Source organism: Chlamydotis macqueenii, chromosome 1 (genome assembly GCF_036417535.1).
Source record: "Chlamydotis macqueenii isolate bChlMac1 chromosome 1, bChlMac1.mat, whole genome shotgun sequence".
NCBI lineage: Eukaryota > Metazoa > Chordata > Aves > Otidiformes > Otididae > Chlamydotis > Chlamydotis macqueenii.
In genome coordinates this window covers 204,028,555-204,051,379 of record NC_141556.1, presented here as the reverse complement: position 1 = coordinate 204,051,379, position 22,825 = coordinate 204,028,555, and the positions used below count along the sequence as shown (strand labels likewise).

General features: G+C 46.6%; 1 protein-coding gene across 1 annotated transcript in view; it reads left to right on the top strand.

Moving 5' to 3' along the window:
* AMOTL1 (angiomotin like 1) overlaps window positions 1-20,478 on the top strand; it is a 60,244-nt gene extending 39,766 nt beyond the window's left edge. The window contains exons 7-13 of the mRNA XM_086739629.1: window positions 157-302; window positions 6,773-6,922; window positions 10,613-10,803; window positions 12,112-12,237; window positions 14,107-14,333; window positions 15,874-16,143; window positions 17,475-20,478. Of these exons, the coding sequence (XP_086595755.1) occupies window positions 157-302; window positions 6,773-6,922; window positions 10,613-10,803; window positions 12,112-12,237; window positions 14,107-14,333; window positions 15,874-16,143; window positions 17,475-17,578 (1,214 nt within the window). The 3' untranslated portion in view covers window positions 17,579-20,478. The remainder of the gene's footprint in view (window positions 1-156; window positions 303-6,772; window positions 6,923-10,612; window positions 10,804-12,111; window positions 12,238-14,106; window positions 14,334-15,873; window positions 16,144-17,474) is intronic.
* The last annotated feature ends 2,347 nt before the right edge of the window (window positions 20,479-22,825 follow it).

The following is a 22,825-nucleotide window of genomic DNA, read 5'->3' as shown; positions in this document are numbered from 1 at the left end:
TCAGCACTGTGTTGTAATGGCTGCACTCACTGCTGCTTCATGTAATTTTTATGCTTCACGTAATTCCTCCTAGAAAGGGAAATGGCAGCTTACCTCCAGTGTGTGGCCCAGGGCCTGAGAGCTGTCCTCCAAGAGTGACTCTCGTCTTTCTTCCAGACAAAGAGCATTTGAAGGAGAAGGAGAAGTTGGAGATGGAGCTGGCAGCTGTGCGCTCTGCCAATGAGGACCAGCGGAGGCACATTGAAATCCTCGACCAGGCCCTAAACAACGCGCAAGCCAAGGTCATCAAACTGGAAGAGGAGGTGAGGCATGGACAATGTTTTGGGCTCTGAGCATAGCAGTGGCTAATGGTTAGGGCTTTCTCCATCCAAGTCCTGAATCTCTTCTGGCCATGCTGTGGCAGGTCTTCCTGCTCCCCTTGCACCGAGCCTCTTACAGGGAAAATGCATAGTTACACAATACTGAGCCAAACAAGCAAGGAAAGGAGACCACAACCATAGATGTTTTCAGAGCAGAGCCTTCAGCATGTAACCAGGAGCTGGTAGCTGAGGTAATGGTAGGACTTAACAGAAGTATCGACTAGAAAAGCTGACTACTGACTGACTTAGGGCTGCCGTGCAAACAAGGGATGTTGGTGCATCCCATTTCTCCCCAAAGAATGCCAGGAGGCTTTTGAGATCTGCACAACAGCACAGCAGTGCAGGGATTGGAAACTTCACATCTAAAAAGTGGTCTTAAAAGATCTGGCTGATCTGGCTGGAAGCAGACCATCCAGAATTCAGAGGTACAAAGAGCCAGAGGTTTTGTTTGAGAGCTGAAAAAACTCGTACCATGAGACCCAGGAAGTGCCATCTGTGCAAATCTCCCAACAGGTTTGTAAGCAATGGCTTTATAAACCTGATAGTGAAAATAGGTGTTCAGATAGGAAGAGAAGTCTCGGGAACAAAGGGCTCTTCAAACTGACAGACAAATACAGAACAGCATCTAGTAGGTGGAAGCTGAAGCTAGACAAATTTGAAGTGTAAATAATGCTCAGTTTTAACTATAACTAAGAGTGATGTTGTGAGGTCTCTAAGTGTCGATTTATTATGTTCCTTAAGGACCTTCAGTCAGGAAGTGTGGATTTAGTAACTAGATGAAAGTTTGCATTCTGGCAGATCAGGCAAGACTGTCAAAACAGGCCTTTTCGGCCTTAAAATCTCTGTCCATGGGACCAATAAAGAGGATATTTTATGTGGAATAAAAGAAGTGTAGTCTTTACTCTTTGAGCAGGCAGGTGATTGATGAGGGGAAGGTCACTGGTGAACCTCTACCCTAGCAGGCTTGGTAGAGGTTCAGGCTCTGCCACAGACTGCTGGCATGATCTTGGGTAGGTCTGTTCCCCTTCGGTGCCTCATTTCCCACCTGCACCCTCCCCTCCACAGGAGCCCACTGGGTGCATGGATGCAAGGGGTCTTGTGAGGAGCAGGGAAGATCTTTTCCCAAGTACCTGCAAGTAACTTAAGTGCAGTTCATTGTCTTGGAAAGATGAAGGGTGAATTGACCTCGCTGGTATTTGGATGGTTTTTATCAGGATGTCCAGCACAACAACCCCATGTTAGGCTAACTAAGTTACTAATAGTAACTAATAGTCTGGATGATTTAAGGTACCATATTTTAGCGCTAAAAGCATTGCTATTTTCTTGCTGACAATTAGACCATTCTGACTTCCTTTTTAGAAACATTTAAAAACTCCATTGGTGGGTATGCTCAGCAGCAGGAAGAGGATCACATTAAGTCTAACTGCTCCTTCGTTTGTTAGACTAAGGCCTGCTCACTGTCCCAGTGTATTTGGGGTGGTCCTTTTGGGGCAGCTGCAGGAGCTGGTGTACCTTTAATCTCTACGTAATTCACTTGACGCTGTTTGCCTTAAAGGCAACCAGAGGTTTTCTATTTGCATTTCATTACGAAGTGGCTGAAGAAAGGAACATTTTTAGGTGGTAACAGCTGCTCCTGCAGTTGCGGCATCGTGCAGGGGATGGAAAGAAATATGTGTAGCTCCAGCCTGCTCCGCAGACTGTCAGCATGGTGTTGGCAGGTAACATTGACTTGCTGAATACACACTGGAGAAGGCAGCAGAAACATAAATGCAGATTTCCAGGCAGGTGGTGTAAGAAGCTACTTTGTGCCTGCTGGTTTGTAGTAAATATGTTTGCAGCCTTCGGGCTCTCTCTCTAAGACCTTTGCAGTTGCCAGTTCCTCATCTAGACCTCCAACAGAAATGTGCCTCTGCTGGGGATTGGAGCTAGGATCCTGGATTGACTGGTGGAGCTGAGGAGAGGGCGAATGTTCCCCTCTAGAGAGCTGCTAGTCTTCTTCCCAGGGCATGGTTAGATGTTATGGATCAGGTAACCTCCTGCCTAGGGCATGGTGGATGTTACAGAGCTGGTAACCTCATGCCTGGAGCATGGTAGATGTTATGGAGGTGGTAACCACCTGCCCAACATAAGGTGGATATTATGGAGCTGATAATGTTATGGAGGTGGTAAGCTCTTGCATAGGGCATGGTAGGTCTCAGAGGTGACAACATATGAGGGTGATGCAATGGTATTTGCCAGAGTTTGTCTGTCAGAGCCCTCAGCCTGAACAAACTCACATTGACCTGGTAGTGCTTAACTGATTTTTCTTTCTAGAGGGAGTTCAGATGGGGATTTTATCCCAGCTGCCATGTTTTAATTGTTCAAGGCAGTGTCATGCAGCTCGAGTGAAGTACAGTTGATCTGTGGCTGCTGACATGTGCCCAAGCTTCTGTGCTCCCTTTCCCTTGCTTTTGTCCTGTTTCTTCACTAAATCAGAGCACATTTTCAACAGTCTCCAGTGTTTCTAGACCTCAATTTGACACACATGCAGCAGATACTGTTGAAGTTTTGAACCTTCATCTTAAACCAGAGATTTTTACTATAATTTGGAATATCGAAGGAAGCACAAAATCAATCAGATGGAAATGACTATTATTATTAACAGAGCTCTACCTCATGCACTGCTTTGTAAATCCACCCAGATTTCTTCTACCACCAGAATGTAGTTAAGTTTAAAAGCCTTTTAAGTCAAGGCTTGAGAAATAAGCTAAGTTGAATTAACATAAGATAGTGTACCGTGTTAATCTATGTTATCCCAAGTGCCTGCTAGTAGAAGGATTTAATTAAAAAATGTGTAGGTGTTATTATCACTGCATGTCATTTAGGAGACTGCTGCTGGAATTGTGTGTCTGGTCTGTGCTTTGGATAGAAGATTGAATAACTGTAGAGGATTCAGAAAACAACTGTAGAATTTATTTGGGGCCCAGAAGCTGTTTTTGCTGTGAACAATTAAAGTGAAGAGGTGGCTGAGCTCCAGTCCATGTACATGAAGATGAAGAAGGGATTGCTGTCAGCCAGATTAAACATTGCTCTTTAACGTAAGAAGAAATAATGAGATGCAGTGTTTGGGGGCTGAAGCTGAGCAAATGAGGCTAGAAATAAAGAGTTCAATCAATTAACACTGAAAGAACCAACTTAAGGTGATAGTGGATTCTCCATCTCTTACAGTCTTTACCTCAAATCTCATATCTATAGAAAAGATGCTCCATAGCTCAAACTGGAGTTATGTTTCTAGTGCAGTTATTTTTACAAGAGCCACTCATCTTTAGTCAGATTTATTTGCTTGGATCATCGCCTTTTAGCCTTAGCTCTTCTTCATCTTTATTTTCCTAATCCCTGTGACAAGGACAGTGTTCAGGCAAGTTTGCTGATCTTGTGAATATGTGAATTGTTTCATTAAATGCTTCTTGCTCCAGTAGATCACAATTTGGAAACAGAACAAGAAGTAATTTGCTTAAATTGCGTAAGAGAAAGCCAGATTAGGCATTAGGGTAAAAGTTTTCTGGCAGTAAAAGAAAATAAGCTGTGAAGTAGTTTGTAGGGGGAGGTTGTGGAGTCCCTGCCCTTGGAGGGTTTTATAGACAGATTATACAGACATGTGCCAGGTTTTAGATAAAGCTGATCCTACCTTGCAGCGGGAGGATGGACTGGTACCTTTCCAGGTGTGATCCAGCTTTTTTTATTTTGAATCTGTATGCCTGTGAGGTAGTGGAGCTCAGTATCACTGCAGTCCCCCTCCCTTATGGATGCATAGTGCACTGAAAAGCGCGTTAATTTAAATGACAACATTTTGTACTTCATTTTTTAAATATGTGGGTGAATTTTTTGCTTATGAATCTAGAAGCAGGATAGAAAAGTCAGAATTGGCTCAAGAACCTTCTTGTAAATGTACGAATGTGGGAACTGTCTTGTTGCATATCTCCAACGAAATTGTTTTCTAAGATGGTGGACGCATGTGCATCGCCTCACCCACACAGGCAGAGGTGCACTCACGCGTGAGCGTGTGAACCCTGGAGCTTAGATGGCTGCTGCAAAGCCAAATTCTGGCTGCTGTGACATAGGTGGACCCTCTAGCATGTGGTAGGATGTAGGGGAGCAAATGAGGGCTGCTATCAAGCAGGGAGCCTGTGGGAGCCCCCTTCCCCTCTCTGATTCGTGCTGGTGGGGCTGGGAGATGGCACAGGCACCTTCCTACTGCCAAAATAGCACATTCAGCAAGAAGGCAGCGCTGTGTCTGTCTTGCCAAGTCGTGAGCTCCCGAGGAATGCAATCTTCATGCTCCTGCCAGAGACTAGTGGGGATTATAATCTCATTAATTTTCATGGAAAGCCCCGGGAGCCGTGAGTGTTAGCCCAGATTACAGCAGGGCTAGGGAGGTTGTGCTGCCAGTCATCAGCTCTGGCCGGGGAGATTTGTTTAGGCCAAGGTTTGCTTTTGCTGTGAAGAAGCCCATATTTCCCCACTTCACCTGTAGCATGGGTGGATTTAGGGTGACAAGAGGAATTTCAAGCAAAAGTGATTTTATTATCATTGTAACCAGTGGGAGGGGACCTAGGTGAATCCAGCCTTGCACAATTTAAAAAAAAAAAAACACCTTCTTTGCAGCATGGGAGTCCTGGGCTAAGCAGAGGACTCTGGGTGAAGGGGAGCCTCACGGAGCCGGAGGGACCCAGTGCTGGTGTTTATTTGCTCCGTGTGCCCAGGAACAAGATAGCAAACTTCTTGCTACATCTCCTAGATATTTAGACACAGATATTTTGTGGCTATAGCTCCTATGTCATAACCCAAGTTGCAGTTAATTTCAGTAGTGATTTAAGCACTTAGAAAAGAGGTGAGCACTAGGATACCATTTTGGCCCTGGCCTTGCCAGCTCACAGCCTCTCTTATTTATCTCGTTCCCCAGTGTCGACTGGGGTTAATGCATTTTTCTGCTTTCTGAAAAACTTCAGGTCTCAAACAAGTATACAAATAAATGAAGGAGACTAGAAGTCCTAAAGAGGATCTTAGTGACTGTGGCAAAGACATTGAGCATCCCTCATTAGCCCCCTGGTTGCAGATGGGGTCCGACTGAGGCTTGGTAAAATCTGCATGATCCAGTGTTCAGACTGATTCACCCTCCCTTTCTGAGTCAGGGAGTTAAGTTGAGAGTGTTTTGGGGTCTTTTGGGGTTCATTGAGGTCCCTTTTGGGGTTTGCAGCTTCAGTTTGTGTGCACTGTTGCTTTCTCTGCTACAAGACAGATATCTTTAGAAAGGTAAATTTGTTCATGTTTGTGAAGAGAAAAGTAATGACAAAAGGTTGGGGGAGAAGAGGGGAACTGGATTTCCCCAAGGCTGAGACTGCAGCCTGTGGGGTGAGCAGGCAGACCCTACTGCCACAGCCCCACAGATGAGTTTTCGGGTCAGCGTTCATGCTCCCCAGTGACAAGAACTGCTTATGGGCACCCAGGTGTGCCTGGCCCCTGTGAGCTTGCCTCTTCTCGGTGCCAGATTTTGGCTGAGGCTCAGGTTTCAGCACAGGCTTTGATTCCCTGCCCAGTGCAGCTGATGTGCAGTGTGCCCTTCGTCTGTGGCGTCCTTTCCCCGAGGGCTCTCAAGTGTGCCGGCTCCTGCCATGAGTCCTGATTGTAGTACCCTGTGGTGTCACTGAGTGCTTAGTGGCATGGTAGGAGGCCAGAAGAAGTGGGGATAGCTGCTAAGCACCCTCAACATCTGTGGTTCACTTGCAAATTCCTTTTGGGGTATGCTACTTGAGCAATCTCTGGTCACAAAACCCTGTATTGCAAAATCCTCGTATCATGTTTAGCCCTTCAGTAGTTGTATTATATACATAAGGAGGGCCTGGCTTTAGCTGGCAGCACATCTATAGATCAGCGTGGCCAAGGCCGTGAGCAGGATAGAGCAGATGGAGCGCTTCTGATTGCTGGCACTCTGCTTGTTCTACCTGCGTTGGACAAGGGTTGAAAAATGGAGACTCTGTTTGGGTGCAGACAATGTGCCGAGTGTCACCAGTTGATAAAACCTACCAGTGTTCTCCCTAGCTGAGGCCAGCCTGTGTGCTTGCCCAAAGTGTATCCACCAACATGACAGCTTTTGCTCAGAAGTGGCCAGGGGATTTCATGGGTACCAGATCCCCAGTGCTGGAAAGATCTGGACAGCGTACCCTCTGAAAGGGGTAGAGCAGCCCCAGCGATGCCCACTGTGCCCTTTCCCTGCCCATCAAAGGGGCACCATCCTTCCCCTAGAGAAACTCTGCGAAGCAAATGGTCAAAGCCATGCTTGCACCCAATGTGCACCTGCAAGTCTCTGGGGGTCCCCGTAGCCCAGGACGGGTGTGTGGTGCTCCTCAGCACTGCTGACCCCCTGTCTCCCACAGCTGCGCAGGAAGCAGGCCTATGTGGAGAAGGTGGAGAAGCTGCAGCAGGCACTGACGCAGCTGCAGGCAGCCTGCGAGAAGAGAGAGCAGATGGAGCGGCGGCTGCGCACGCGCCTGGAGCGGGAGCTGGACTCTCTGCGGATGCAGCAGGTAAGGACGGGGTGGTCTGTGTGAGATCCCAGCACGGACCGACCCTTCAGCATTGCTTTTAAAGAGGGATGGTCACTTGCAGCCCCCCCCAGGCACCACCTTGCTTTTGGGTTCAGGTTGTTGGACTTTCCACCTAAGCCTTTCCTTTGGATGGGATTGTGGATACTCCGTCATTAGAAGTGTTCAAGGTGAGGTTGGATGAGGCTTTGAGCCGCCTGATCTCGTGGAAGATGTCCCTGCCCATGGCAGGGGGATTGGATTTAGATAATCTGCAGGTCCCTTCCAACCCAAACCACTCTTATGATTCTAACTCCTGATTTTCAGCAGAGGAGGGGGGAGCTTGCAGTGGGGCTGCTGGACACAGCTGAGCTCTGCCTGCTGCAGGGCTGGGAGGTCCTGGCTCCCCTGCCCAAGGGCAGGCAGGGATTTGCCCCTACACGACCCCCACATATGGCAGGGAAAAGCGTCGTTCCAGGATTCTCTCCAGCAATCACAGGCTGTGTAAGATCAGCTCCACACCAAAGGAGGAGAGGAAAGGTGCAGTACATGTGGGCGTGAGAGTTAGCCCACAGATTTTGGCTGATCTTCTGTTGACAAAGCAAGATGGGATGATGTGGTTTTATGTGGGAGCAGGGGCTCAGGTAGTATTCATTCTGGACAAAGATGATGTACTCTGTTCACAGAAACCTCTGTGCATAACTGACCTGGAGACAAATCATAGAATCATTTAATATCTCCAGTTGGAAAGGACCCATAAGGTTCATCGAGTCCAATGGTGTCATGATCTTCAGACAAGAAATTATTTCAAATCAGTCCAGTCTAGACTGTCTACAAGTGTAGTCTTGCATTTCTGTCCCTTTGTTTTTTTGGCAGCCCTGTGTCCTCAGAGGGATAGTGTTATGCTTGTATTTTATGCATAGTTATTCCTTTGGGTAGGTAACCTGGTCGCTCACATTCTGCTTCATCCCCAAGTTCCAAAGTTCAGTCATCTGTGAAAATGGGAGAGCATGGGAAGGTTGCAGGGAGGATTTCCAGGTTACAGCCAGCACTGAGTGCTGACTACATGGGCGCTGGCAAGCAGATGTACTGGGTGTATCAGACCACCACTTGGGGAAAAAACAGCAACATAAGCAAAGCATGATGCTCTTGTAACTCTTGAAGGGCTCACTCATATCTCTGTCAAGATATGCGTCTGCTGTAATAACCCTTCCTTATTTATGAGCCTTTAGTGGAGACCAAAGCAGCTGTGCTGCCAGAAAGCAGAGGGCTCTGATCCTGCTGGCAGGATGCAGCTGGGAAGTAGCTTTATGGGCAATATCAGCAGTTCCCAGAGTAACAAGGTGGCTAGACCTGAGAGCATCTCCTTCTCGCTTGCCACCCCAGGGCAGGGCAGGTTCCTGAGCCATCGCTGTCACTGCTGCTCCCTGGAGACCCTTCCCATCCATCTTGGCTCTTCCTTGCTGCTGTATAAGTATGTTAAGTCTTTCTTGCCCTGTCCACTGTAGGCTTGCTGTTCCTGTCTTCTTCCAGTAACTCTTCTCACTTGCCCCTTAGCCTGCTCTCCTCCAATTTAAAAAAGAGATTGTGTGGGGCATGACGTGCTAATGCTGGTGCAAATGAAAGAACATTTGAGAAAATACAATTAAAATTCAAGTGAAGACAAATCTAAAACTAGAAGAGGTTTTATTCTCTGGGCTGGAATACAGGGACAAATTGATAAATTAAGTAACTGGGATGGACTGTCGACAGAGTTCTTATCTTGGGAGTTCAGGCTACATCTGCTGATTTTGGAAGAAAATTCCTCTGTAACTTACAGATTGCTTCATTTTTAGTGGTTTTTTTTTTTTTTGGCACTGTAATCAGCAACTGCATTTTGGGTTGTTGTAGTTCTCAAATGCCTAAATGAATTCCCTTTAACACACCTCACCTGTCAGCTTTGAAGGAGACTTTAGGGTATTTTTTAGTATTTGCACTTTCTGTTTTATGAGCCACAACCCTGCAATGAATCATGTTGCTTCAAAATGCCCCAACTTTTTACTTCAGAGCTGTCTTCTCTGAGTTATCAAAGTTATATCTACTGAAATATTTTCTAATTGCAGAGAAAAAAAAAAAGAGCTTTTTTTTCCTTTTTACTGGAGTCAACAGAAGGAGACAGCGAGCCAGAGTCTCTTCTGTTCCTGGCTTGTTGGTAACCGAGTCCAAATGGCAAATCTTCATTATCACTGATGCATGAGCTAGGACCAAAAAAAAAAAAAAAATCCATTTCACTTAGTGTTGTAGGCCGATTGTGCAGGGCTGGTAGAGGTATTGACTGAGAATGAAGACAAAAGGCACCTGCAATGTCCCAAGATGCCATTTACAGACCAGATTTTGCTTCCAAAGTTTTACCTTCCCGCCAAGGATTTGACAATATTTGAAATGTAAGTGCTGATTTTTGCAGAGCAGAATTGGCAGCTATCGCTCTTAAGGGCTGCTCCATACTGCGCTTTCAGAAAGCAGCTTCCAGACGTTGTTACCGCACCAAGGGCAAGGGCTGCAGCCCACCCCTGGCATCTCTAGATTCCCGTAAGCAGGAGCTTTGTGCCTAGAAGGAGGAAATGTGGTTTGGAAAATGGAAACGGCTGCTGCAGCCCTTGCTCTGGTGTACTGGTGGTGTGCCAGGGAACCGCTTTGCCAGTGGAAGTTTGTGGTGTAGCACAAATGAGAAGCTGGTGCTCCCAAGGCACGGTTTCCCCTTTAACACAGTACTGTGCACTGTGGAGTGTAATGAATCTCTTGCATTTGTTATTGAAAAAAAAATTTACTTCTACTGACTTCTCCCAGAGCTTTGTGCCTCTCGCCTGGGTGTTGGTTCATCCCACCCAACCTCTGCTGAGCCAAGGGCTGGATATCCATCCTCCTCCGCTCTCCTCTAGCAGTGAAAGGAGCTCAGGGCAGCTACCTATGCCGCTTAGGTGCCTTAATTAAGTGCCTGTAACTGAGTGGGATAAATCCTGCCAGGGTAAGTGCTTTCCTCACAGTGTAGATGCAAAGGGTTACACACCCACTGCTGCTTGTTAGCATCCTGAGGGAGTCACTCTGCAGCACCCAGGAACGTCAGGACGTAAAGTTACCTGTTGCACCACAGAAAGCATCTCCTGAGGGCACATGAGAACTAATGTGCCAGGACAGACAGGCGTAAATCCGTGTCCAGGATATTTTCCCAGCTGCTGTTTTAAATGGGTTACATGTGGCTAGGTTATGTGTTGCTTTTTTTTGTGCTTTTATGTATAATAATAATACAGGCAGTGATAACTGCCTGTCCATACTGAGCACTGCCCAGCCATAGGATGAAGTCCCAGATAGAAGAATATCTTTTAAAGCTTCACTGCTGCTTTTTCCTAACAGTTTTTTTCCTGCCTTTTCCCTTGATTTGGAATATCTCATGAAATCCTTGCACATCCAGGGAGCAGCTGGCTCCCTGCTTCCGTCAGCATGGTTCAGAGAAGCGTGTGATGGGGTTGCACACATTGTCAACCTGCATGTCCTCTGGGAACAGAAGGCTTTTAGCCTGGGGTTTCCACCCACCCTGGGGATATCAAAAGACATGGGGATGTCTTTGTGTGCTCCAGAGAAGAAGTGGGGGAAAAGGGGGCTGGCAGCTCCTGTACTTGGCAAGGGGTAAAGATCTCCTGCTGTTTCCACTGGCAGAGGCAGGGCAGCTACCAGGCAAGCAGCCTCCCGGAGCACAATGCCCCAGCCCTGATGGAGCTGGTGCGGGAGAAGGAGGAGAGGATCCTGGCCCTGGAAGCCGACATGACCAAGTGGGAGCAGAAGTACCTGGAGGAGAGTACAATCCGGCACTTTGCCATGAATGCCGCAGCCACAGCTGCAACGGAGAGGTAAGATGGCCTTGCTGCAAGCAGGCAGCTCTCTTCACCACGGAAAGCATGGGGGAGTAATAAGGAATGGATATTTTCTTAAGGCTGGCTTTTACTTGCCTTTCCCCCCTGAGTTGCGCCGCTGGAGTTAATGCGCCTCTCCGTGGTGTCATGCCAGTGAGATACAATAGTTGGTTAAGACAGGATTTACCCTTCTGACCAGGTCCAAAAGTTTACCAAATCCAGGCACTAAACTCAAGCAATGGCCTCAACTGCAAAGTGTTGGGCTGCTAAATTACGCAGCGTAGGTAAGGCCACTCCTCCCCATCTCACCGAAGGAGCGAGCAGGGCCTGTTGGTATATGGCTGCATCCATCCCACGTTCTGCAATGTGGCTGTTTAACCTAGTTTTAAAAACCTGTAACACGGGAAATTTTGTGGCTTAAGTCCCCTCTTTCATCACTTCATTAAGCTTCAAATTAAAAAGATTCTCTTGATAGCTAACGTAAACCTCTTTACTGCAAATTACCTCAATTGATTCTTGTCCTTCCCAGGTGTACATGATGAACAACAGATCACTGTCGACGTTGTAACAGCCCTGTAAATATTGGAAGACAGATATCCCCTATTGTATCTCCCCTGGCCTGAACTAACTAACTTCCTTCAGCCATTCCTCACGTGTCCTGCTGTAAACCTTTTCCCGTTCCCACTGCATTTGTCTAGACTGTCTCCAGTTTGTCTGTGTCAAGTGTGGTGCCCAAAAGCACAAAAGGCACCGCAGTGAGGCTTTCCAGCCGTGAGGAGAATGGGGTAATTAACTTCTCACCCCAGTTTCTTAGAAGCCAAATCTCCTGGAAACATCCTAAAATGAGATTTCCCTTTGAAATGTGGTTAAGTGCATGACTCAGGATGATCCTTTTCTTTTGCACTCCAGTCTAGGCAGCAATTCCTGTGCTTTTTTTCATCTTCCAAAGTGTACAGTTTGTTTCTTGTTTACAGTGTAGTCTTGTTGATTTGGGACCATTTCCTTGGTGAGTCTGACTCTGTCCTTCAGGATGGTTGTTAGCCTTGTGGGGGCTGCCCACAATTTCAGCATGCTCTCTGTTCCATCAGCCCAGTTAATTAAAGGCGCTAATGACTAAATCCAAGCCAAGAGTAGCCTGCAGCAAGATGACTCAATGCCAGATAGCCATCCACTTGACAGGCAACCGTTGCTAGCTTGCTCTTCGAACGTGGGTTTGGGATTTTCTTTGCAAGTGCCAGTCTCACTTGCAAACGCCACCTTTGCGGTCTCAGGAGCCCAACTCACCGTATTGAACCGCTTTGCCAGGGACACCTCGGCCCCGAGCCACTCACGCAACGGCAGCTACGGCGAGAGCGCATTGGAGGTGCGGGGCTGGCAAGAGGAGGAGGAGATCGTGCAAGCCAACCGGCGCTGCCAGGACATGGAATACACGTAAGGGGCTGTTGTGCCGTACCTGCTTGCTGTGGGGTTTGGGCTAGGTTCACATAAACCAAAGTGCCCTTCTGTTCTTTCATGCATGCCTGGAAAGGATGGGTTTAGCTTCACTTCTACTTAGTTTTGTTCTTCAGCATTAAAACAGGAATTAAAGAGTTGCTGTCATTAGATAACTTCCTCCCTACCTTCCTGTTATACCTTCTCTGTGCCAGCCTCTGACCTTCTTACAAAACAGAGACTGTTCCACTATTAAAAGTAGATTGGCATGCAAGGAAACTGAATGCTTGTTTAATCTCAGTGAAAATCCCCCTCTGGAAACAAGAGCGTCTGATGATAAAAGCTGAAGTTGTAATCCCACTCCTACATAATCAGCGACACAACAGCTTGCCTTTGCCTTGCTCTTTGCTCCTTGCCAGCTAATTGCTTTTCTAGATGCGCTAGGTTTCCAGCATCCAAGTTGTGTGGTGGTCACTTTGGCATTTAGGAACAAACCTGCAAAATTTAGCACCACAAGCGCTGCTAGAAAAGATGCATTTACAAGTAGTAGAAGATACAAAATAAAGTTTTTTGGGCACAGACAGTCAGCGAGAGTAACATTCATTGTTGCAGGTACTTCTCCATTTTCAGCACACAAGCAGACATGTGGCTGTGTAGCTCAATAAGCGTTAGACGTGAGCAGTATTTTAAATCCAAACCTTTTTCGTAGTGAAAATGAGTAAAAATCCCTTGAGAAAGTTTGTGTATTTCTCTAGGTTTTTACTGAAAAACTATTTAAAATCTGTTCTTCAGTGTTGACTTCCCCGCAAAAACACCAGTCTGCAGACACTTTTGTAAAAAGGTGTATTTGTTGCTTGCGGAAAATATCGATGACTGTTTTTCCTTGGCTTGGTTTTTGTTTTCCAGTCACAGATGCAAGCTAATCCTGCTTCCAGTGAAGTAATGGAGTTTTGCCATTGGCTTCATTAAAGATAAATTAGGATCTTGTGTTTTCATTGCAAATTAGACATCTGATTATGAAAACTAACACCAACATGAAGTTACTAGCTATGTGCCTTGTACATACAGGTTTTCCAGATGAGGCATTTTAGCTTTCACTGCTTCACAAATTGCAGCTGCACTGGACTGTATATGGTACATCACAGTCAAGCTATAGTCATCTGCCTCTCTTCTTGTACATGTACAATTTTTTTTTTTTTTTTTATGTGGTTTTGTAGTCTTTCAGTATGATTTGGTATTAATCATTCCTGGAGAAAAGTCTCAGATAACCCTATTTTTTTGTGATTTGAGAGCCTTCAGGGTCTGTATGAGAGAAGTTGCGAGTTTTGCTTGGCTCTGCACAGTGTGCCAATCGTTTCTGCAGCAGTGAGGGAGAAGCAAGAGACCAGCCCAGCTGTTAGAGAAACCGAAGGGAACCTTTCCACTCGCTTCAGCAGGTCTTTACTTCAGCTGGTGACAGACCTGAATCACAGTGTTAACTCAGCCTGCCAAAGGAGAGTTTCCAGATTTGGCCCCTATATATTATGGGGGTGCAAATTGCCTATGTGTTTGTATTCTGGTGAAGATAGCAGTCTGCAGTCCAGTCAGGATACTGCCCTCATTGCTCCTGCTGGGTTGCTAAAGCCACAGCGATAGATAAGTTCAATTAAAGAGTTTTGGCTTAGTAGCTAGAAACACTGCCTGTTTCAAAGTGCATAGTTATCCTCGGAGGAACTGGTGGGAGCTGCCTTGTCTGAGTCACTCAAAACTGGCGGGGACAGAGCAGCAGGGCACAGATCTGGGGACCCATCCTGCTACCCTAGCATGGGGAGATCTGCCCATATAAACACTTCTTCCATTCCTTTAAGCAAGGCATTCATATTTTGACAGAATAAAGAATCTCCATGCAAAAATAATTGAGAAGGATGCCATGATCAAGGTCCTTCAGCAACGGTCACGGAAGGACCCTGGAAAAGCCGACAGCGCCAGCCTGCGACCAGCTCGGTCCGTCCCCTCCATCGCTGCTGCTACGGGCACGCATTCGCGTCAGACCTCACTCACCAGCAACCAGATAGCTGAGGAGAAGAAGGAAGAGAAGATCTGGAAGGGAAGCATAGGTGAGCTCAGTTTTTGCTTAAACTTTGGCTCATCTATCACTTTGTCCTAATCCTTCTGCTTGAGCTTAGCGAAAGTATCCCTGGGCGTGGCACACATTGCCCCAGTGGCTCATTTCCAAAGCACTTTCTGTGGGAAAAATGTATGTCCTTGCGCTAAAGTAAAAAATTAGTCATTTTTTAACCTTGTACCATTGTATCTTAATCGTATCTTTAATCATAGAATGGTTAGGGTTGGAAGGGACCTTCAAAGGTCATCTAGTCCAGCCCCTGCAAGGAGCAGGGACATCTCCAACCAGCTCAGGTTGCTCAGAGCCTCATCCAACCTGGCCTTGAATGTTTCCAGGGGTGGGGCATCTACCACCTCTCTGGGCAACCTGTCCCAGTGCTTCACCAATCTCATCATAAAAAAAAAATGTTCCTTATGTCTAGTCTAAAACTTTTATTTTTACCTTAAAACCATTACCCCTTGTCCTATTGCTACAGACCTTGTTAAAAAGCCTGTTCCTGTCTTTCTTATAAGACCCCTTTAAGTACTGGAAGGCTGCAATAAGGTCTCCCCAGAGCCTTCTCTTCTCCAGGTTGAACAACCCCAACTCTCTCAGCCTTTCTTCATAGGACAGGTGCTCCAGCCCTCTGGTCATTTTTGTGACACTCCTCTTGACTTGCTCCAACAGATCCATGTCTTTCCTGTGCTGAGGGAGTACTCCAGGTGAGGCCTCCTGAGAGCAGAGTAGAGGGGCAGAATCACCTCCCTTAACCTGCTGGCCACGCTTCTTTTGATGCAGCCTGGGATACAATTGGCCTTCTGGGCTGTGAGCGCATATTGATGGCTCAAGTCCAACTTTTCATCCACCAGTATCCCCAAGTCCTTCTCTGCGGGGCTGCTCTCCATCCCTTCATCCCCAGCCTGTATTGATGCTGGAGGTTGCCCTGACCCACGTGCAGGACTTTGCACTTGATCTTGTTATTCATGATATTCACATGGACCCACTTCTGAAGCTTGTCCAGGTCCCTCTGGATGGTATCCTGTCCCTCAGACATGTCAACCACACCACTCAGCTTAGTGTCACTTGCAAACTTGCTGAGGGTGCACTCCATCCCACTGTCTGTCACTGATGAAGATATTAAACAGTACTGGTCCCAGTATGGACCCCTGAGGGACACTACTTGTCACCAACCTCCATCTGGACATCGAGTCGTTGACTACTACCTTCTGGATGTGACCATCCAACCGATTTCTCATCCACCAAACAGTCAGGGACAGGAGGTACGAAGGTGCGTGGGCCTGTGCTGGCGATACCACTGGGACAGGCCTGTAGAAGGGGGTGCAAGAAAGGACAGCTGCTCTCAAAAGGCTGGTTTTGTAGGAAAGTGCCAAGTGGGTGTCAGAAGAAGAGCAACAGGTAGATGTCAAGGGGAAAAGCTAAGCCAAACTAAAGAGCTGGAGACATCCAGACTAGTGCCTTTTAGCTCTGGGGTGGGACGGGGGGACAGCACCTAAGTTTGAGCTGGGATGTGACTGACCACCACGTGTTTTCAGGGCTGCTCTTGGGGAAGGAGCACCAAGACCACACATCGGGACCCTCGCTGCCTCCTCCGCTGCCCTCCTTGTCCTGCATGACCATCCCGGCACCAGCGGTCTCCCACACAAAGACGGGCAGCAAAGACAGCAGCACCCAGACAGACAAAAGCACCGAGCTCTTCTGGCCCACCGCCGCCTCCTTCCCCGGCCGTGGACGTCTGGGTACCACCCCATCGCACAGCCCTGCCCCACGGCCGCCTGGGACACGAGTGGCTGCTGACAAACTAGGTAAGCTCTGCCAGATCCCTACATCAGTGCAAAACACCAGCACCCCCAGGGCTGTCAGCAGGTCCCCAGAGACACCTCGGTAGTGATGGAGCGGGGTGATGCCTTCACAGTTTGTAGTGTGGTGGGGAGATTTCTTCAGGGAAAGTAAAATTGTAGGGAGAGAACTTTCCAAGGTTACTCGGTCTGGCTTTGCAGAGCTTCGTGTTCAGCAGCTTCTGTAAAGATCCGCTTGCCCGCAGCAGGCAGAGTTTCTAACTAATGCAATTATTCATGCTGCCGAAGATAAAATTCCAGAGTTTTACACCTTGAAAACAGTCCACACCTGCTCACATACTCAGACCCTTCTCTTATGTTCAACTTAAAACGTGTTTGGTGAGGGCACCATTTTCTCCCTAATTTGTAAAGGAAATCTGAGGGGAAATAGTAAGGAGAAAGTGGAGATTTGGGGGAGTGGGTAAAGAAATACAATTTTAATTATTTTTGTAAGCTGGAAACTGCTGGTTTGCCGCCCTAGCAAGGGAGACATTTATGCACACATTATTTTGAAGAGGCCAGTTTCCTACACATTCATCTTGTCTCAAAAGCAAGCCTTCCCTCTGAAAATGTGCTATATATCATTAATAGGACTGAATATCACTGATTCCTTGAAACTCTGGCTTATTGTATTTTCGGCAATCCAGATTGGGATTTATTTCCAGGTACTCTTAAAATAGCCTTCCAAGAAGCTATTCCTGCTTGTAAGAAATGAAAGTCCTTCTTCTCCCTGAATTTGACTTTCGAGAACTGTGGTGATGAAGATAAACACCTAACAATATCTATCAAACATTGTGATAATTGGCTATGTCCATTCTCTTAGCCCACCCCACTGGCAAAATCTACATTTTAGATGAAAACACCTGCCTGGTGATTTGTGTGTTGCCTTCATGGTGTTTTAAGCTCCTAAGTTTTTTACCTGATGCAGAATAGGAGCATACATGTGGAGAGCTGCCATGGATCAGATGACAAGTAGTAACTCGGTAAAGTGATGTAGACCTTTCACAAATGGCTGTTTCTCTCTAGGGCCACAGCTAAAGAGGTATTTTAGTCCATATCTCTTAAATACCATCTTTACGCCTGCCCTTGGGGTCTGTGGACACCAACACACCTACTGTCATTGCGCAGGGAATTCAATATGACATGTGCTTGGCCTCGTCATCAAATCTGGCTTTCAGTATGTGGAACATACAGTTAAGATGTGCTCCACCAGCACCCCCAAAAAATAGTTTTATATTTGCTTTGAACAATTTGCTGTTGAATTTGAGCTGAAGATGAGCTTTCCCTTCTCGTTACAGAGAACTCAAGCCACGGGAAGCTGCCCGAGAGCAAAGGGAGAGTGAGCAGCTTGCTCCACAAGCCTGAGTTTCCAGATATGGACATGATGGAAGTCCTCATCTGAGCAGAGGATGGTGTCTCTGGGGTTTTATGTGCATATAGCCAGGTCCAAGATGGTCCTTGGTGTGCTAACCTCAAAAACTAACCCTCAAGAGTTTGAAGAAAGTTAAAGAAAGTTTGTGCCCAAAAATGAAGCTTAAGTCTGATACGTTGAGACTTTGGACCAGGTGAGAAGTCAAGAGCATTGAAGAGGAGCGATGTAATGAACGTCTGGGATTTTCTGAGCAGAAAGGGGCGTTGAAAACTGAATGTGGCGCGAGAAGGGGATCTTTGAGGGAAAAGGAAACTGCATTTTCTCATGTAAAGAGAAGGTAGTGAAGTTACAAACTGGGTGCAAACTGCTACTCTGTTTTTCTGCCTCTCTGCAACCAGGACAGGGAGTGAAATCCTGGCTCTTTTGAGACCAGATGGAGTTTCTGAGTAACCAAGGAGAAACTTGCATCTTCAACAGTATCAATTCATTTCTCAGAAGTATTCACTGCTTAATTTCAACAAATAATTGGTCCGTAGATGTACACGGCAGGTTCTTGTAAGTATTTGTTTGAAGTGGTGTGGTGTGATTTTCCTGGGCAGGCAGGTCAGGTGCCTCTTTCCTGGCTGGACAAGTGTTGCTCTTGGAGCTGGATTTACAGTGCAAATATTCGTGCCTTGCAACCTCAGAGCTTGCTGATACTTCTTTTTTTGGTACAAGCAGTTGTTGGCTGGAATTCCCATGGAGGATGAAAGTAGAAGGGGGAAGGAGGACCCTGCTGCAGCAATCCTTTTTTTAAGGATGGGAAAGTTTCAGGAGGGAAATTCAGAGAATCCCACCAGCTCCCCGAAGGGCTGTGAAGTGCAGAAGCTCATTCAGGGGTTGCGTGGGTGCATTTCCAGTGGGTTAAGCTGGGCTTGCATGTGAGATCAGAAGATGCCTCTAACTGTACACTGGTTCATAGTAGTAGAAGAATCAGTGTGTTTGTGGTAAGAACAGAATTTTTCCTTATTTTCAATGCCTATAGTCAAATCCTATCTTCCTTGAGCGTACAAACTTGTCATTCAAGCTGACATGGGACTGGGCATTAAGGGGTGTAGGATCAGGCCGAGAAGGGTTTAACTGCAAAGCAAAGCATAAGCATCGTATGTTTTCTGTGCTGAGCTGCAGTTTCTTTTCACCTTGTTTTACCCAGAATGGAGCAATTCCCATTTTCAGTTTGGTCTCTGATTTCTGTAAGAGGTAGTGACTGTCTTTGTTAGACAGTCAACTCACCAGCAGTGTTAATCATGGCATACCATTTGCTTCATGCATTGCACATGCTGATCAGGAAATTTTACTCTTGGAGGTATTTTTGCATTGACTGTGTTGTTCCTGAACCTTGTGGTACACCGTAATGACATTAGGAAGAATTTGGCTTTGGGAAAAAGGGTGATGGGATTTTATGTGAAGCTGCCTAGAATAGAAAATTGATGGGTGCTGGAAGTAGCTGTGTGCTCAGGGCTGGCTCAGGGTCACCCCTTCCTGTAGGTATCCGATCAGAGTCCTTGATTGTGAAAACACCAGGCACTTTAAACTCTGCTTTCGCTGAAAACTGAGATCCTTGCAACCTCAATGCCAGCAGGGGCCAGAGCGCTGCGCTCAATACTGCCTGACTGATATGTTTTCTTTAAAAACAAAATTGCTCTGTTAAATCTATGCACTTATTTTTGTGTGTACATAGAATTAGACATACAGCGGTGTCACCCTCTTTCTGATTTTTGCACTTGTTAAATGAAGTAGTGTTAGGTTGGTTGTGCAGGCAAGTGAACTGTGTGTTTCGAGTATTAGCGGCTTTGCATTGTGCAACCAAATGTGTAAAACCCTTGGAAGATGTTACGTGGCTTAATATATGCCTGTAAAATAATTTTATTTTTTTCTCTAATGTTAATTTAAAGGTTGTAAGTGTTTGCATAAAAGCTGGGCCCACGCACGGCAGCAGCGCTGACCCACCTCTGTGGCCCTTCCTGAAATGTCTGTGGTGGGAGTGGGGCAGGAAGAAGACAAAGCAAGGGAATACAACTAAAATGATGGTGAATATTTAATTTCATCATTTTTATCCAACAAATAAGGATACCCAGGTGCTTGGAAGTCCCTAAGCATTCTATTCCTGGCTGTATTATTTCTTTTGATGAAACTATTTAATAATTGGTGTACAGGCAGACAGCTAGGCATCCAGCAGAAACAGTGTTGGATCAGCGTGTGTGATGTGGCTTTCAGTTGTGTTTGGTAGTGGCACAACTCAGCTTCTCCAAGTCAGCTAGAGTGCAGTACTCCTCCTCCTCCTCCTAGACACCGCAGTCCCTCCAGTTTCTGATATCCCAATGCTGCCCCAGATTCATGGTCACATGTAGGAAACCATTTGTTAGAGACTATGGTGTAGGCAACTCTCACTTGCTTTTGGAGTCCCAGCTCAAATAAACCCAGAAGTCCATTCTCCTCAGTTACGTTGAACTCAAGAGATGTTATTTTTCCTGGAGGGAAGGTCTGGAGGACCAGCGGGTCTGCCCCCAGCCCGAGCACTAGCAGGACTTGCGTGGAACACTACCGCTGTAAGTCAGCCCCTCTCAGCAGAGCGGTGCAACTCCGTTTGTGCTAGTTTTCCCAGCTCTTTGAACTGTTTGTGTTTTGGGAAACTGTGCTGTAGCCGTTCCAGGTGATGTTGGTAACTAGTTGTAAGATACTGTCATTTTTTATTGTCGTTGGTTGTATAGAGAAGTTGGTGTACAGTGTTGTACAGCTGGAGGGTTATTTGTACATAGGGGGGAAATGAAGAACGTTGTGTCACCCACAGCAAATATTGATATTGTTGGTCAGCCAAAGATTTCTTATTCTTTGCTGTTTAAACTTGTGCCTTAATATTGTATATAATAAATGTATAAACATGTTTCTTTTCTCACTTTTCCAGTGTGAATATATTCAGTCCCCAAGAAGGAAGGTCTTTTTAAACAGTTCTCTAAGTTTTGCACACAACGTGCTAAGACTAAGAAGTGATACCTTGGGGACTTAAAGGTTGCATCTCCTCTGGTTTTCATAGCTGTTAATGAACGGCCCCACAGCAGGTGCCGTTGGTAGGTGTATGTGGGCACAAAATCAGTGAGTCTGCAAAGGAGAGGATCAAACTGAGAGCTTTGCCAAGCAAAAAGAGCAGGGTTTTAACAAGATCATCTTCACCTGAAGGAAATGAGGGTGGAAACTTAACGAGACCCTGGTGAAGATCTGAGGATCCTTCAGCCCTACATTCCCACTAAGCATAACGCTCCCATTGATTTTTGTTGTTCTTGTTGTTCTTGAGGGTCTGGGGCTTCTTTATTTGATAGGTGTTGGATCAGTGTGAGTGAGATACTTAAATTCTTCGTAGATCTAGAGATTCTTGAATTACAATAACGTCCTCAGTAAGGAATAAAGATCAGATCCAATTCCAAGCTGTTTTGCGGGCAAGGGGAGTACTCCAGCCCAGTGGAAATACTGCTTGTATGTTTGCTTACACAACTGAAATAAACTGGGGGAGGGGAGAAAAAGTTACCCAAGTATCTGGCTTTGAGCAAGGGAAGTTTGCTCAGCAGGCTTTCACATGCTCTTGAAAGTGTCTGTTAGAAAATTCCTGAATCAGGTCCCAGGGAGCTGCAGGCATGAAAGGCATGAAAGCCACTAAGGGCATCTCTGCCCTATGGGCTGTCCTCTCCCTGGCCCAACCTCCTCTCTCCAAATCCTTGCACATTTAAAAAAAAACCAACCTGCCCTGGGCAGGAGTGTGTCAGCAAAGACCCAGGGGTTTTGCAGAAACTTGAGCAGCGGTTTTCTTCACCAGCACCTGGTGTTCCCCGCGTGAGCCCGGGTCGGCCTGACCCACCTGATAACTCCATCTTCAAGACATGGCAGCTGGAAGTATTTTTAGTGCCCTGGCTCTTTACGACCATGAATAAAAATTTGGTGACTGCTGAGATTGTGGCTTTTTGGCTTTCTTCAAGTAAAGATTTGACAGTAAGATTTGGGGCTTAGCTTGTTTTTTCAAGGCCGAATGAAATTAACAGAGGCAAAACCAGTGTTGTGGCGGGGAAAGCCTTGTGGCCAGCTGTGTTCAGGTATGACAAGGCAGGATTTTGTCTCATTTTTGGGATATATGCCTTCACCACAGATGCTCCAACCAAAAAACAAGAACATCACTGCAATGCCCTCTCCAAGTACATTTAGCATATTAACCTCAGGGAAAAACAGAGCACAAAGAGGCAAACCTCAGAGGCGATTTTTTTAAACATTAAAATCCCTGATCACTGAGTGTTCCCAAAAGTATGTACTGGACAGGTCTCCTTACTTACCGTGTGCAGGGAGAGAGCTCAGAACAGCTAAAAATATAACAAAATTGCCATTTAAAGGTATTAAAAAATTGTGAGTCAAATCCCACCCAAAATGGTGAGACGTTTTGGGGATTCACTTGGATTCAGAGCACTATACAGCTGCGACATCTCTTCTGCTCTGGTTTGTTACCATACTCAGGGCTTTCTCTTCCCTGTGTTGTAGCAACAAGCATACAAACAGCAGTGAGGGTGTGTTCTTGGGGAAAAGCTGTGACTTCTTGCGTTGTTAAATGCCTCTCGGAGCTGGACTTACAGCACACTGCAGTGAAACATGCGCAAAGTGCAGACATCCCTTACCGGCAGGAAGGATGCTGCCACGTGTCCGCTCACCCCTGGGATCCCCAGTCTGGGATCTGGATGCAACCCAACCAACCCAGCTGGGTTTGAGCATCTTGTTGTGTTCGTGGACCACCCTTAGCCAGGTTTTTGGGTACCCTGCAGCAGATGAGCTTCTCGCCCAAAAGTGGACATCATGGGGGTGGGGGAGCCCTGGGGTCAGTGGTACCTGGCGGGGTCTGTGCCAGGCTGCTCTTCCTGGCTGTTGGCCTGCAGTGAGAGACCTTGAGGACTTGAGAGATGGTCTGCACATGGACCTCGAGCCCGGTCTTCTTACAGGGCTATAGCTCTTATTACAGAGATCACAGTAATTTGGGAAACACTCCTCCTTACCCCCATGGTGCAGGAGTGCTGTTCCAACGGCAGCATGGGAGGAAAAGCAAAGCGCAGGGACATGCCCGCAGTTGGTGCTGAGCTGCCTCCTGTGCTGGCACTGTACTGGGATGCTGGGCATGAACCCCCCTTTGAATTCCAGTACTAAAACTGGTGGACCCAGTAGTCCCTCAAGCCTGAAGGTAACATCCCCCCTTTACACACAGCCCAAAGT